Source organism: Dermochelys coriacea, chromosome 18, assembly GCF_009764565.3.
Source record: "Dermochelys coriacea isolate rDerCor1 chromosome 18, rDerCor1.pri.v4, whole genome shotgun sequence".
Taxonomy (NCBI): Eukaryota; Metazoa; Chordata; order Testudines; family Dermochelyidae; genus Dermochelys; species Dermochelys coriacea.
In genome coordinates this window covers 8,747,933-8,760,820 of record NC_050085.1, presented here as the reverse complement: position 1 = coordinate 8,760,820, position 12,888 = coordinate 8,747,933, and the positions used below count along the sequence as shown (strand labels likewise).

The following is a 12,888-nucleotide window of genomic DNA, read 5'->3' as shown; positions in this document are numbered from 1 at the left end:
CAGCCAGTGGGAGCTGCAGGGGTGATGCTTGCAAGCAAGAGCGGAGCACAGAGATCCCTGACTCCTTCCCCACCCCGGGGCCGTGGGGCGTGCTGGCCGCTTCCAGGAGGGGTGTGGGGCCTTGGCAGACCTGGAGCCTGCTTTAGTGGCAGCCCCACTACACCACCAGAGATTGCAATCAACTGTGAGAGTCCCCAAGATCGACTAGTCGATTGCAGTCAACGGGTTGGTGACCACTGCTCTGGGAGAAGCAGGAGGGCTTTGGCTGGATTAAAGTTGTGGGGGGTTTATGCAGCCTGGTTTTAACCCAATCTGTTGGCTGCCCCAGATGCTAGAATATATAAATAAGTGTTTACCAGACAGATCTCACACTATGCAAGCAGGAGTAAAATTATTTGGGGCCACGAAACAGATCTACTTTGCTACTCTGCATCATGTCAGAATGATGGGTTTGTTCCATCATTGGAGTGCTGCACCACAACTCAGTGATGTTGTTAATGCATCTTCACCAGATTGGATTTTGATGTTTGGTTTGTTGTGATGGTACCAGCCCCATTGTAAGTTTTGGGAGAGCAGCGGGATTGTCTTTCAGAACCTGCTGCTTTTAAAAATGTGCAGTGCAAAGAAGGACATGTCACTTTAAAAAAAAATAGATGTTTCTGCTCTGCAATAGGTTTCAGAGTAGCAGCCGTGTTAGTCTGTATTCGCAAAAAGAAAAGGAGTACTTGTGGCACCTTAGAAACTAACAAATTTATTAGAGCATGAGCTTTCGTGAGCTACAGTTCACTTCATCGGATGCATCCGGTGAAGTGAGCTGTAGCTCACGAAAGCTTATGCTCTAATAAATTTGTTAGTCTCTAAGGTGCCACAAGTACTCCTTTTCTTTTTGCTCTGCAATAGGATTTGGTTAAAGTTTACAGACTTGCACAATGGCCAGGGTTGAAAATGTAGCGCCAGCTATGCAGAGAGTAAAAAGGTCTGAAAAATCAACCACCAAAAAGTAAGACGGGAAGGAGAGACCAAAGAGAAACCTAGAGGAAAAGAAGAACTAAATAAGGAACCTGTTTTTAAAGAAGATGGATAGAGAAATCCAGGAAATCAGATGGGGGAGGATAGACAAATCAGGAACACACACGTCTGCATCTATATCAGCGTTATTGTGCCTGATTCTCTATTGCCTTTTAACTTGTGTCACTATTGACACCTAGGAAAAGGGGATGTGAGATGCTTCCAAACCAGGAGGGGAGCATTTTATACTCAGTTTAAAGTAACTCTTCCCACAGGTTGCAAGGCAGTGGGGAATTGGGAGCACTAACAAAGCTTCGCCCTGAAAGCACAAGTCACCACCATAAAACAACCAAAAGTAAGCACAGATCTAAAGAAAATAATGCACAAGAACAACTAAGGAAAAGAAATAGCATTTGATCTATTTGAGCATAAGCTTTCATGAGCTACAGCTCACTTACTCTGAAACCTGCCATTTGATCTATGTTGGTGTGGCTTTTGCTATTGCAAAAGAATTGTCAGGGGTCCAAAGTGAAAGGATCTTCTAAGATGGAAAATGTACTTAATTTTTTTTAAAGTTTATCGTCAGGATTGGTAGGTCCTATATTATATATTGATTTTGTTCCGAGGCTATATAATGTCTCTAAATGTTCTGAATTATTTTTAAGTCTGAAGTTTGGACCTCCATAAAAGAACAGCCCTTTTTAGAATTGTGGAAGCCTCATTCTTTGTATTTGAATGTAATATATAGCTATTAAAAAACAAATTCTTCTATGTTAAATATTGTGCCAGGACTCAGCTGATATAAATTGACATAGCTTCATTGAAGCAAAAGGCGCTATGCCAACTTGTACTATTTGAGGATATGGTCCATTAACTTTGATATCTGAGCTGACATTTTAAAAATCTCTAGCTATGAAAGTAATATGTAGAGTAGTTACAAAGTAATATAAAATTCAGAAGGTTTATCTCAAACTTTAGTGAAAAAGTTAAATCTGTTTAAAAAAAATAGTTTTAAGTGACTGTTTAGAGAGATCACTCCCTCCTTAACAGTGACAATAGGACAGATCAAGGATACTCCAAGGGGAAAAAGAAGCAAAATATTCAAACAAACAAATGAAGAACATACAGCTGTGTAAAGACAAATGGTAGTGTTTTGGCTTCAGTTATGAAATCATATGTTTTACTATCAAGAATTCACATACAAGAGCCAAACTGAAGTCAGTGAAGTTTTACAGCCGGGTTGAATTTGGCCATTTGTTACTTTCTTATTCATGTACAAAGATTTCACATTAAAGGTTTATTTTATGGGACCATGTTCTCCTGTGGCTTGCTATGAGTAACTCTCATTCCTTGTATCCTGTGGGGAAAGAATAGAACCCCTCGGCATTACCACAATGCTATTGTTTGGGTTTCCTGTGCTATAGGGGAAATGTTTTCAATCCCAAATTAAATCTTTTCATTTACATTAGAAACAATTGAGAACACATATCTGTTAATCTAGGGCCCAAACCTGAAGTCCTCCCTCAGGACCAGGTCCTCAGCTCCATTTACACCAGCTCAGGATATGGTGTTCAGTTTTCACTCTAAAAGAAAAGGAGTACTTGTGTCACCTTAGAGACTAACAAATTTATTAGAGCATAAGCTTTCGTGAGCTACAGCTCACTTCATCGGGCTCATGAAAGCTTATGCTCTAATAAATTTGTTAGTCTCTAAGGTGCCACAAGTACTCCTTTTCTTTTTGCTAATACAGACTAACCCGGCTGCTACTCTGAAACCTGTCAGTTTTCACTCTGTTTCTGTGGAGGATTTACTAAGACAAACTCCCACTGAAGTCAATGGGAACTTTTACCTGAGCGAGGTCTGTGTAAATATAAAGGGTTAGTTCTGCCACCCTTACTTATCTTGAATAATCTCTTATTTACACAAGTAGTCCCATGGAGTTCATTGGGACTATCCACAGTGTAAGCTACTACCTGATGCAGGGAAGGGTATCAGAGTAAGGACCTCAGGATTAGGGCTTAATTCTCCTCTCATTCATACCAGTTTTAGACTGGTGTAATTCTATTGAGTTTGATTATGTTATTCTTGACTTACACCTGTGTAACTGAAAAATATCAAGCTCAACCCTTTAAAAATCCCCTTTTAAAAACTGCAACACACCTTCAGTTTTGAGACCTGGAGGTACTTGTCTGTGTGTCTTTTTTCCATTGCTCAGACTATACAAATGATACCTGACTCAATATGTTTTACAGCTGTGCTGCACAAAGAAGCATCTGTTCAATATTATTGACATTTTGATATCTCTGTATTTATTTTTTCCTTTTAAATGTTTCATGTTAACCAAATGCTTTACCCATTAACAAACATACATCTCTGAATTAAAAGATGACTGGCTCTCGTAGTAAGGAGCAACAAATAGGTCATAAATAACTAAAGAGAAGAGAAACACGGATAAACTGGGACATCTACCCAACCAGTGTCAGAAGATCAAAGCGTATTGGCACACTAAACATAAATGAGGAAATACTGCTTAACGACAAACAGATTACAATAATGTGTCGGATCAAAGCATCTCAGAATGCTTGTCATATTCAAGTTTACTGATCATCCTTCGGCAGGCATCTTCACTTTGACATCTCCGGCACACAGATGTTTATGTTTAACACCACTGTTTGCTTGCTGTGTTAAAAGGATCTTTTATCTGTTGTCAATGGAATAATAAACTGCCCCAAATATTATTTAAACTCTGGGCTAATGATTCAGCACAGATACACCTTTGAAGAGAAGGTTTGAATTTGTTTGCTGTCTATTTTCAGGTCCATCATAGAGATGAGTAGCCTGTTGATATTTGCTGTGTTTGTTGCCTGCTGTGAATATAAGAAAGTCTTTCAAACTGTAACGTACATTGAGGTAATTTATGAGCTCCCAGATACCTGTAGTCCCCAGGCTTCAAAATTCATATTGGGTCTTCTTCTTAAGATGAACTAATCATTATTCTTCTTAATACTTAGTGCTATAGTTTTCTCTATACCTTGGCAAGTAGGTGTTATTATTCCCATTTTTATGGATGAGGATACTGAAGCAAAGGTTAAGGGCTTAATTTAAACAAGTGCTGAATCATAGAATATCAGGGTTGCAAGGGACCTCAGGAGGTCATCTAGTGCAACCCCCTGCTTAAAGCAGGACCAACCCCAACTAAATCATCCCAGCCAGGGCTTTGTCAAGCCTGACCTTAAAAACCTCAAAGGAAGGAGATTCCACCACCTCCCTAGGTAACACATTCCAGTGCTTCACCACTCTCCTAGTGAAAAAGTTTTTCCTAATATCCAACCTAAACCTCCCCCACTGCAACTTGAAACCATTACTCCTCGTTTTGTCATCTGCTACCACAGAGAACAGTCTAGATCCATCCTCTTTGGAACCCCCTTTCAGGTAGTTGAAAGCAGCTATCAAATCCCCCCTCATTCTTCTCTTTTGTAGACTAAATAATCCCAGTTCCCTCAGCCTCTTCTCATAAGTCATGTGCTCTAGCCCCCTAATCATTTTTGTTGCCCTCCGCTGGACTCTCTCCAATTTTTTCACATCCTTCTTAACGTATGGGGCCCCAAACTGGACACAGTACTCCAGATGAGGCCTCACTAGTGCCGAATAGAGGGGAATGATCATGTTCCTCCATCTGCTGGCAATGCTCCTACTTTCCTAAAGGGAAAGCAGCCCAAAATGCCGTTAGCCTTCTTGTTAACAAGGGCACACTGTTGACTCATATCCAGTTTCTCTTCCACTGTAACCCCTAGGTCTTTTTCTGCAGAACTGCTGCCTAGCCATTCAGTCCCTAGTCTGTAGCGGTGCATGGGATTCTTCTGTCCAAAGTGCAGGACTCTGCACTTGTCCTTGTTGAACCTCATCAGATTTCTTCTGGCCCAATCCTCTAATTTGTCTAGGTCCCTCTGTATCCTATCCCTACCCTTCAGCTTATCTACCACTCCTCCCAGTTTAGTATCATCTGCAAACTTGCTGAGGGTGCAATCCATGCCATCCTCCAGATCATTTATGAAGATATTTAACAAAACCGGCCCAAGGACCAACCCTTGGGGTACTCTGCTTGATATCGGCTGCCAACTAGACATGGAGCCATTGATCACTACCCATTGAGCCTGATGATCTAGCCAGCTTTCTGTCCACCTGGTAGTCCATTCATCCAGCCCATACTTCTTTAACTTGCTGGCAAGAATACTGTGGGAGACTATATCAAAAGCTAAAGTCAAGGAATAACACGTCCACTGCTTTCCCCTCATCCACAGAGCCAGTTATCTCATCACAGAAGGCAATTAGGTTAGCCAGGCATGACTTGCCCTTGGTGAATCCATGCTGACTGTTTCTGATCACTTTCCTCTCCTCTACATGTTTTAAAATTGATTCCTTGAGGACCTGATTTTTCCAGGATTTTTCCAGGGACTGAAGTGAGGCTGACTGGCTTGTAGTTCCCCAGATCCTTCTCCTTCCCTTTTTTAAAGATGGGCACTACATTAGTCTTTTTCCAGTCATCTGGGACCTCCACCGATCACCATGAGTTTTCAAACGTAATGGCCAATGACTCTGCAGTCACATGGGCCAACTCCTTTAGCACCCTTGGATGCAGTGCATCTGGCCTCATGGACTTGTGCTCATCCAGCTTTTCTAATTAGCCCTGAACCACTTCTTTCTCCACAGAGGGCTAGTCACCTCCGCCCCATACTGTGCTGCCTAGTGCAGTAGTCTGGGAGCTGACCTTGTTTGGAAGACGGAGGCAAAAAAAGCATTGAGTACATTAACTTTTTCAACATCCTCTGTCACCTTTTAAATTCCATGGGAGCTGTGGGTGCTTAACACCTCTTAAAATCTGGCCCCATGTGACTTGCCAAGGTTGCTGGAGGTGTCAGAATCTGAGTTCCTGGGTCTCAATCCTGTGCACAGATCTCTGGGTTATGCCTTTCTCAAAGGACTGCAAATCTTTTGCTAAAAGCTTTATGAAGAACCTAAAGATTGGTACAGTTAATTTTAAAGGGAAAGCAGTAAATTCCATTTCACTGCCAGTTCCTATGTCTAGGGTTCTGTGTTTTCACTACAACAGTTGCTAATACCACAAGCACCTAAACCAGATCAAGGAGCTGTTATTTTATGTGCCATCAGCATCTGAAACACCAGTGCCAATGTAGAATCCTGAACGCAGATCCTAGCAGGTAAGTAAATAGGAAACTGATTTACAAAGATTCCATTTGAGCTTGTATTTGTTGATAACTTTCCAGACTACACATACATTTTGCTATTGCTCTGGGATTTTAAACTATTTTTGTTAAACTTTGCAATTTACCTATATCTCTTCTGGTGATTGTTTTGAACATTGGTCCTAGTCCTTTAGAGGGGACATTTCCCTCCCTTCCAGTGAATTTAATGTTTTCCTTTGTTCTTTTACAGATGTTGGCATGGCACATGGGAATGCTTTGGAGTTTAACAAAATGATTAAAGCCGCTACTGGGAAATGTGCCCTGTTTTCCTATTATGGATGTTACTGTGGATTAGGTGGAAAGGAAACGCACTAGATGTTACTGAAAGGAGCAGCATAATTCTATCTAGCTACAGAAAACACTTTTCAGGGCAAGAGCCAGCAACTATCTGTCTCGGGTCAGGAAGATATTTCCCCTACGGGCAGATTATTTTGTAATTGTCCCGTATGGGTTTTTCTCACCTTCCTCTGAAATATCTGGTACTGGCCACTGTCTGAAGCCTCTGTTCTTCACAATCACATTCAAGGGTGCAAGCTTAACTCTGACCTTAGCAAATTTAAGATACTGTATTGGGAGGCATGCTGTCACTTTAAAAGTCTACCCAAAAAGGTGGAGGGTGAGAGGGTAAAGTGTCTAAATGTAACGGAGGGACTGGATGTGTGCATCATGGGTACTTGTATGCTGGCACTGAAAGAGGGTTTATTGTGCAGATGACAAGTCTATAACTGTATTTGGGTATAGTGGGGTTTGGGTGGTAGGGCATGTGAATTGTGATAGTCTTGGGCATTAATTTTGCGTTTCCTGGTGGTGACCTTTTCCCTTTAAGGCTTGCATATCTTTTTACTCCAGTTTAGGGTTGAGAAAGAAGGTGTGAGATGAAAAGAGTAAAATATCTCAATTCTAATACATAATGCAGTGTAGAGAAAATTTTGAAACTTTGTGACACAGGCCTGATTTTTCTATGTTTCTCCCAAAGGTGCTTCTATATCCCTGACTGCTGTTAAGGCAAACCAAGAGAAAAGAACTTTAAGCCTGTACTGACTAAATAGAAGTTCAGCATCAGCGATGGAAAAATCTTCAGTGAGTACTTTTCTGCTGCATAGACAAATTGCATTGCAGTTTCTTTGTTTCTCTGAAGTCTGTCTCCATTTTATCTTTGGATTAATGTTAGAGGGGGCCTGGAAAAGCCAAAATAATGAAAATTGTTCGAAGGTTAGGATAGAAAGAAATGTCAGCTCTCTGTGGTGATGCTACTACAAAAACATCCCAGCATGCAGTAATGCCAGAGGGTCACCTCTTTGCCCCAAAACTGTGTAGTAAGCTCAAGAATATAAATTCCTTCCCAAGTTTAAGATAATATCCCTCTCTTGATAGCTTGTATTTGACAGTATAGCATGCTGGGATGTTTTTGCAGCAGCATCCCCATATTGAAAGCTGTTTTTTCTCTTCTTTGTAAGCTTGGTCACATACTGTAAGTAGCTTGGTCTAGATAGATAAGTTCTATGTAATATTAAGTGTTAGGCAGACTGAAACATATACATGGTAATACATACTCACACACACACATGATTGTGGGGGAATAACATAATAATAATAGTGGAAAATAGCATACAAAGGACCAGATTCATCCCTATGATAACTCCATTGACTACTGCAGATTTGCAGGATGTAGTTGGCCCATTGGCTGTTATTTTCAGTACTGTTTGTACAAATACGTAGTAAGAATATCTCCTCTCAGCCTTCAGCATCATCTCCACCCACTAACTAAATCAGCTCATTAAAGCAGGTACAGAAGTGTGCTTGTTAAACTTTTCTAGAATGTAACCTACTGAATATTCCATTGTTTTTCTTTTAATCTTTCTAAGAATTCCCAACTCTGAGTGATCAAACATGTATAGCTATCGTTATCTTTTTGGTGGCTCATACACAAGGCCTTCAATTGAAACCCCACCCGCTGTGCTGAGTGGCAAGCAAGAAATTCCACCCTGCGGTGGCTGCCTAAGTAACCAGCAGAGCTAGAGATAAGGAATGTACACAGTGAAATAGCAACATAGAAATCTTCAGCATGTCCACCATGCTGCACATTACAGAGGTTGACACTGTCAAATCTTGTAGTGTAGCTACAAATCAAAGTGCTTGGGTAAAGACTCCACTTCAACCCTACTTCTGTTCACTCTGTGAATATAAGACTAGTCTGTGGGCTCATTCTCCTCTCACACTGGTGCAAACCCACAATGAGGTCAAAATCGATTCCTGTATTCCCTTTGGTAGATGGCTTTGTGCACTGTTAGACTCCACAAGGAGAGCTATGTGTTATTTGGGGCCCCTTGTGCTTGAGGGTCAAGATCAGCTGGGATGCTTGAGCTGACGGGGCATAGATTTGCATGTCAGCAGGCTGGTAGAACGGTGTTCATGGTGACTCTGGAACTCAGCCACCTGTCCCCTTTATGTGGCAGAGTCTGCCTTTGAGGACCTTTCAGGTATTTGCAAAGATCAGCTGTTTTCTCAGGCATTTCCTCAGGGGGCTGCTTGGGTGGGGAAAGCCATGTTTCAGTGGAAGTGGGAAGAAAGGTTGTCAATTACCAGTGTATCAGTGATACTGACCATTGATGTGTGCTTACGTTGTTTTATTCAATGTGCCAAGAAATGCTGTCCTCCAACGAATACCCTCTGAGCCCCTGCAGGTGCTACTGGTTCTGCACACCCCACAGGGGACACCTGTGCAGGGGGCATTTTGGCTGGGTGACATTCAGGGTGGGAGGGGAAATAGGACATGGAGGTCTTATGCCCTAGTGATTCTGGCTCATAGGGGCCATTGCTGCTGGGGTTCATCTTAGTGCCAGGGGTCAAACTGACCCCAGTAGCCCTGAAATTGGCAAGGCACAGGGCACCTCCCCTTCAGCCCTGTCTCATGCCTTGTACCAGCACAGTGATGAGCTTCAGCCAAGCAGAGGTGCCCACACTGAAATCCAAAACCTACATAAATTATCCATAAAATAGTACAGGGAGAATAGTGAAGATGCAGAAAAGGGAATCAGGGTGATAAGGACTCTCTGAATATATAATTTGGAGACAAAAACTTGTATTAATTAGAAAAGAGATTAGTAATAATACTTTGTCCTTCTGATCTAAAGATCTCAAATTCCTTTCCGAACATTAATGAATTCATTGTCATGGCAACTCTTCACCCTCCATCCACTACAGAAGTGTGTATGTAGCTAATACTAATACGTGATCATTAATACAGCTGGATTTATCGAAGTACAGACTTGACAGCCAAGTGACTTGGCCAAGGTCACAGAGCAAGTCAGTGGCAGAACCAGGGGTCATATTCTCCATTGCCCTGAGCCTTGTGCAGTCATTGCTCTTACTCTGCTCTGGTGTGAATGAGGATTCAAGGGTATTGGAGAATCAGACCCCAGGAGTCCTGACCCACTAACTCCCCTAGCTATTTACTATCTCATACAGTTAAAATTAGAATTAGAGTGGAGGTAGATGCAGCACATCTTCTCTTGAATAACAATCCTAAACTCAAGAGGCCAGGAACTGCACAGAGGGGGCAGTTGGGGAGTGGAGGAGAAATATCTTTGCATGGGACGTAAATGATGTGTGCAATAGACCAGCAAAGGCAGCAATGGGCTGTCGATGGGAATTTATTCAAAAAGGAGAAAGACAAATGCTGCTTACTAAAGTGATACCATACATGATAGTTCCTACTCTATATGACAGAGAGCTACCTAGATAAGAGTAGATCAGAATGTCTGCCTTCCATCTGCAAATAGTACTGTGTCATGCAAATAATCCACTAGATGTCAGATTTGCTCCACACTTAACAATCTCATTTAGCAGAACCTGCTGCCCCCTTGTACAAGGCTGTAGGTGTTTTCCAGTCACAGTTCCAGGCCACTCACTGTGTGATATGCCTGTGGTCAGAGAGGGACAGTTACAAGTTCCTAGGTCACCCTACAGGGACTAGAGCGCCTTTTAACTGAGATGTCTTTGTGGCCCTCTGGATTTCTATCATAAGGTACATTTGGGGCTGCTGAGATAAGGGGGCATCCCCTATCCCTAGGTCTGAACTCTCATTGGGAACATTTGCCAGCCTGTAGCTGGAAGCCCAGTACTGATCACAAAATTGTACATTAGCAAAGATAACAATGGCAATATTGGAAAAGTCTCTAAAGGTCATTATCTGTGTGTCCCCTCTAGGCAGTGACCAGAGCCAGTGCAGGAGAGAGGCCTGTTTATGCCACAGGAGCACAGCCCTCTGCTTCCAGAGGATCCTGGTTACTCACAATAAGTCCTACTGGGTCTATTCAAACAGGCCTTGCAAAGGAAGCAAAGCCAGCTGTTAAGCAGGGCTGCCCTGCCCTGGACGTTTGCAGTTGTTGATTGGCTGTGCTCATTTTTAAGGGAGAAATCAAACAAGAAATGTTTGATGCAGAACCCTGAGCCTTTGGAGCCATCCACTCAGCTGCATCCCAAAGCCTTACCTCGGGATCATGTATCAATATTCAGACGGCGAGGGTAGCACATCCATTAGTGTGAGATCATAGGTGTGTGTACAAGGAGATTGCTTTGTTAGCAATCTTCTAGACCCCAGAGCCACCTTGAGAGTTGCCAACTTTTGCTTTTTTCTCTTTCTGGCATTTCTATAGCATCTTGGCTTCATGTCACAGTAAAAAGAATGGAATAAATTGCACCGGAAAGGATCTGCAGTGTTTCCAGGGATCTTTGTCAATGGTAAAATACAACAGCCTCCTCGCCCGCTTTATTAAGGCCTGTGAAGGGGGTGGGAATCAAGAGTGAGGGGATAATGTGGAGGCCCAGACACAGGAATTGGAGCACTCAGGATGCATGGGGGCTTATTTACTCTACAAAAAGTAGTGATAAGAGTAAGCCACAGGGCTGATGCATCCATCTCTGGGATGGAACACAGCAGCTATTTAAAATCCACACCAACATTGCATGGCAGTTCAGGGCAGAAGACTTTATTTTAAACTTGATGGGGGGATAGGTAGGCCATATGTATCTTTCCAAAGGGAATTTGGCCAGGAGCTTGCCAGCAGGCACTCCCACACACAGATAGTCATCCTGCCAGGAGGTACAGAAATGTACATGGGCCCACAGTCACACTGCTGGGGTGAAGACTCCCACACTGGCACTGATGGATGATAAGGAAACATGCTGATCATCTAAAAAAGAACCTGGAGCACAGATCATTGGAATTGCCTGGCCTTACAATTCAGCGCTATTGAGTAGCCACTGTATACTGTGACAGACTCTTCCACTTTAACCCAGCTGTTTTAAGTCTGCCAGGTCCCTATCTATGTACTTATGTGGCCTCCATAACTGTAATGTAAGAGTATCTCATACTCTTTAATATATTTATCCTGACAACATCCCTGTATGATTATCCCTGTTTTACTAATGGAAGCTGAGGCACAGAAAGACTAAGGGCCAGATTTTTAAAGGTATTTAGGCACCTCCTATTAAAATCAATGGGAGTTAGTCACCTAAACACCCAGACCTAAGTGACTGGTCCAAGCTTGCACAGGAGGTCTGTGGCAGAGCAGGGAATTGAATCCAGGGCTTGAGCCAGTGCATGGACTAGTCTTCCTCTCATCCTACAAGTTAATCTTTGCAGAACCAGGCAGCAGGAGGGCACAATCATGGCTACTGAGCATGCTCTATTCACATTAGGCAGTCAAAGCATTGCTCCTCCATATTGGGTATGCAGCAATCCACATGTATAATGGCCGTGGTCAATTGGATATGCTTATAACTGTTTAAAAATTACAAAGAGTTTAATTATTACAAGAAAACAGAGTGCAATAAGAAAAGGAGTACTGTGGCACCTTAGAGACTAACAAATTTATTTGAGCATAAGCTTTCGTGAGCTACAGCTCACGTCATCGGATGCATTTGGTGGAAAATACAGTGGGGAGATTGATATACACACACAGAGAACATGAAACAATGGGTTTTATCATACACACTGTAAGGAGAGTGATCACTTAAGATGAGCCATCACCAGCAGCAGGGGGCGGAAAGGAGGAAAACCTTTCATGGTGACAAGCAAGGTAGGCTCTTTCCAGCAGTTAACAAGAATATCTGAGGAACAGTGGGGGGTGGGGTGTGGGGGAGAAATACCATGGGGAAATAGTTTTACTTTGTGTAATGCCTCATCCATTCCCAGTCTCTATTCAAGCCTAAATTAATTGTATCCAGTTTGCAAATTAATTCCAATTCAGCAGTCACTCGTTGGAGTCTGTTTTTGAAGCTTTTTTTGTTGAAGGATAGCCACTCTTAGGTCTGTAAGCGAGTGACCAGAGAGATTGAAGTGTTCTCCAACTGTTTTTTTAATGTTATAATTCTTGACGTCTGATTTGTGTCCATTTATTCTTTTATGTAGAGACTGTCCAGTTTGACCAATGTACATGGCAGAGGGGCATTGCTGGCACATGATGGCATATATTACATTGGTAGATGCGCAGGTGAACGAGCCTCTGATAGTGTGGCTGATGTGATTAGGCCCTATGATGGTGTCCCCTGAATAGATATGTGGACAGAGTTGGCAACGGGCTTTGTTGCAAGGATAGGTTCCTGGGTTAGT

The 12,888-nt window shown here is 42.5% G+C and overlaps 1 protein-coding gene across 1 annotated transcript; it reads left to right on the top strand.

Annotated features, from left to right (window-relative positions):
* The first annotated feature begins 2,942 nt into the window (after positions 1-2,942).
* Positions 2,943-10,935, top strand: LOC119845224 (phospholipase A2, membrane associated-like). The gene is made up of 4 exons (XM_043500200.1): positions 2,943-2,969; positions 6,399-6,580; positions 7,730-7,743; positions 10,482-10,935. Exons 1-4 carry the CDS (start codon positions 2,943-2,945, stop codon positions 10,625-10,627), a joined length of 369 nt encoding a protein of 122 aa, XP_043356135.1. The 3' UTR covers positions 10,628-10,935.
* Positions 10,936-12,888: the final 1,953 nt, after the last annotated feature.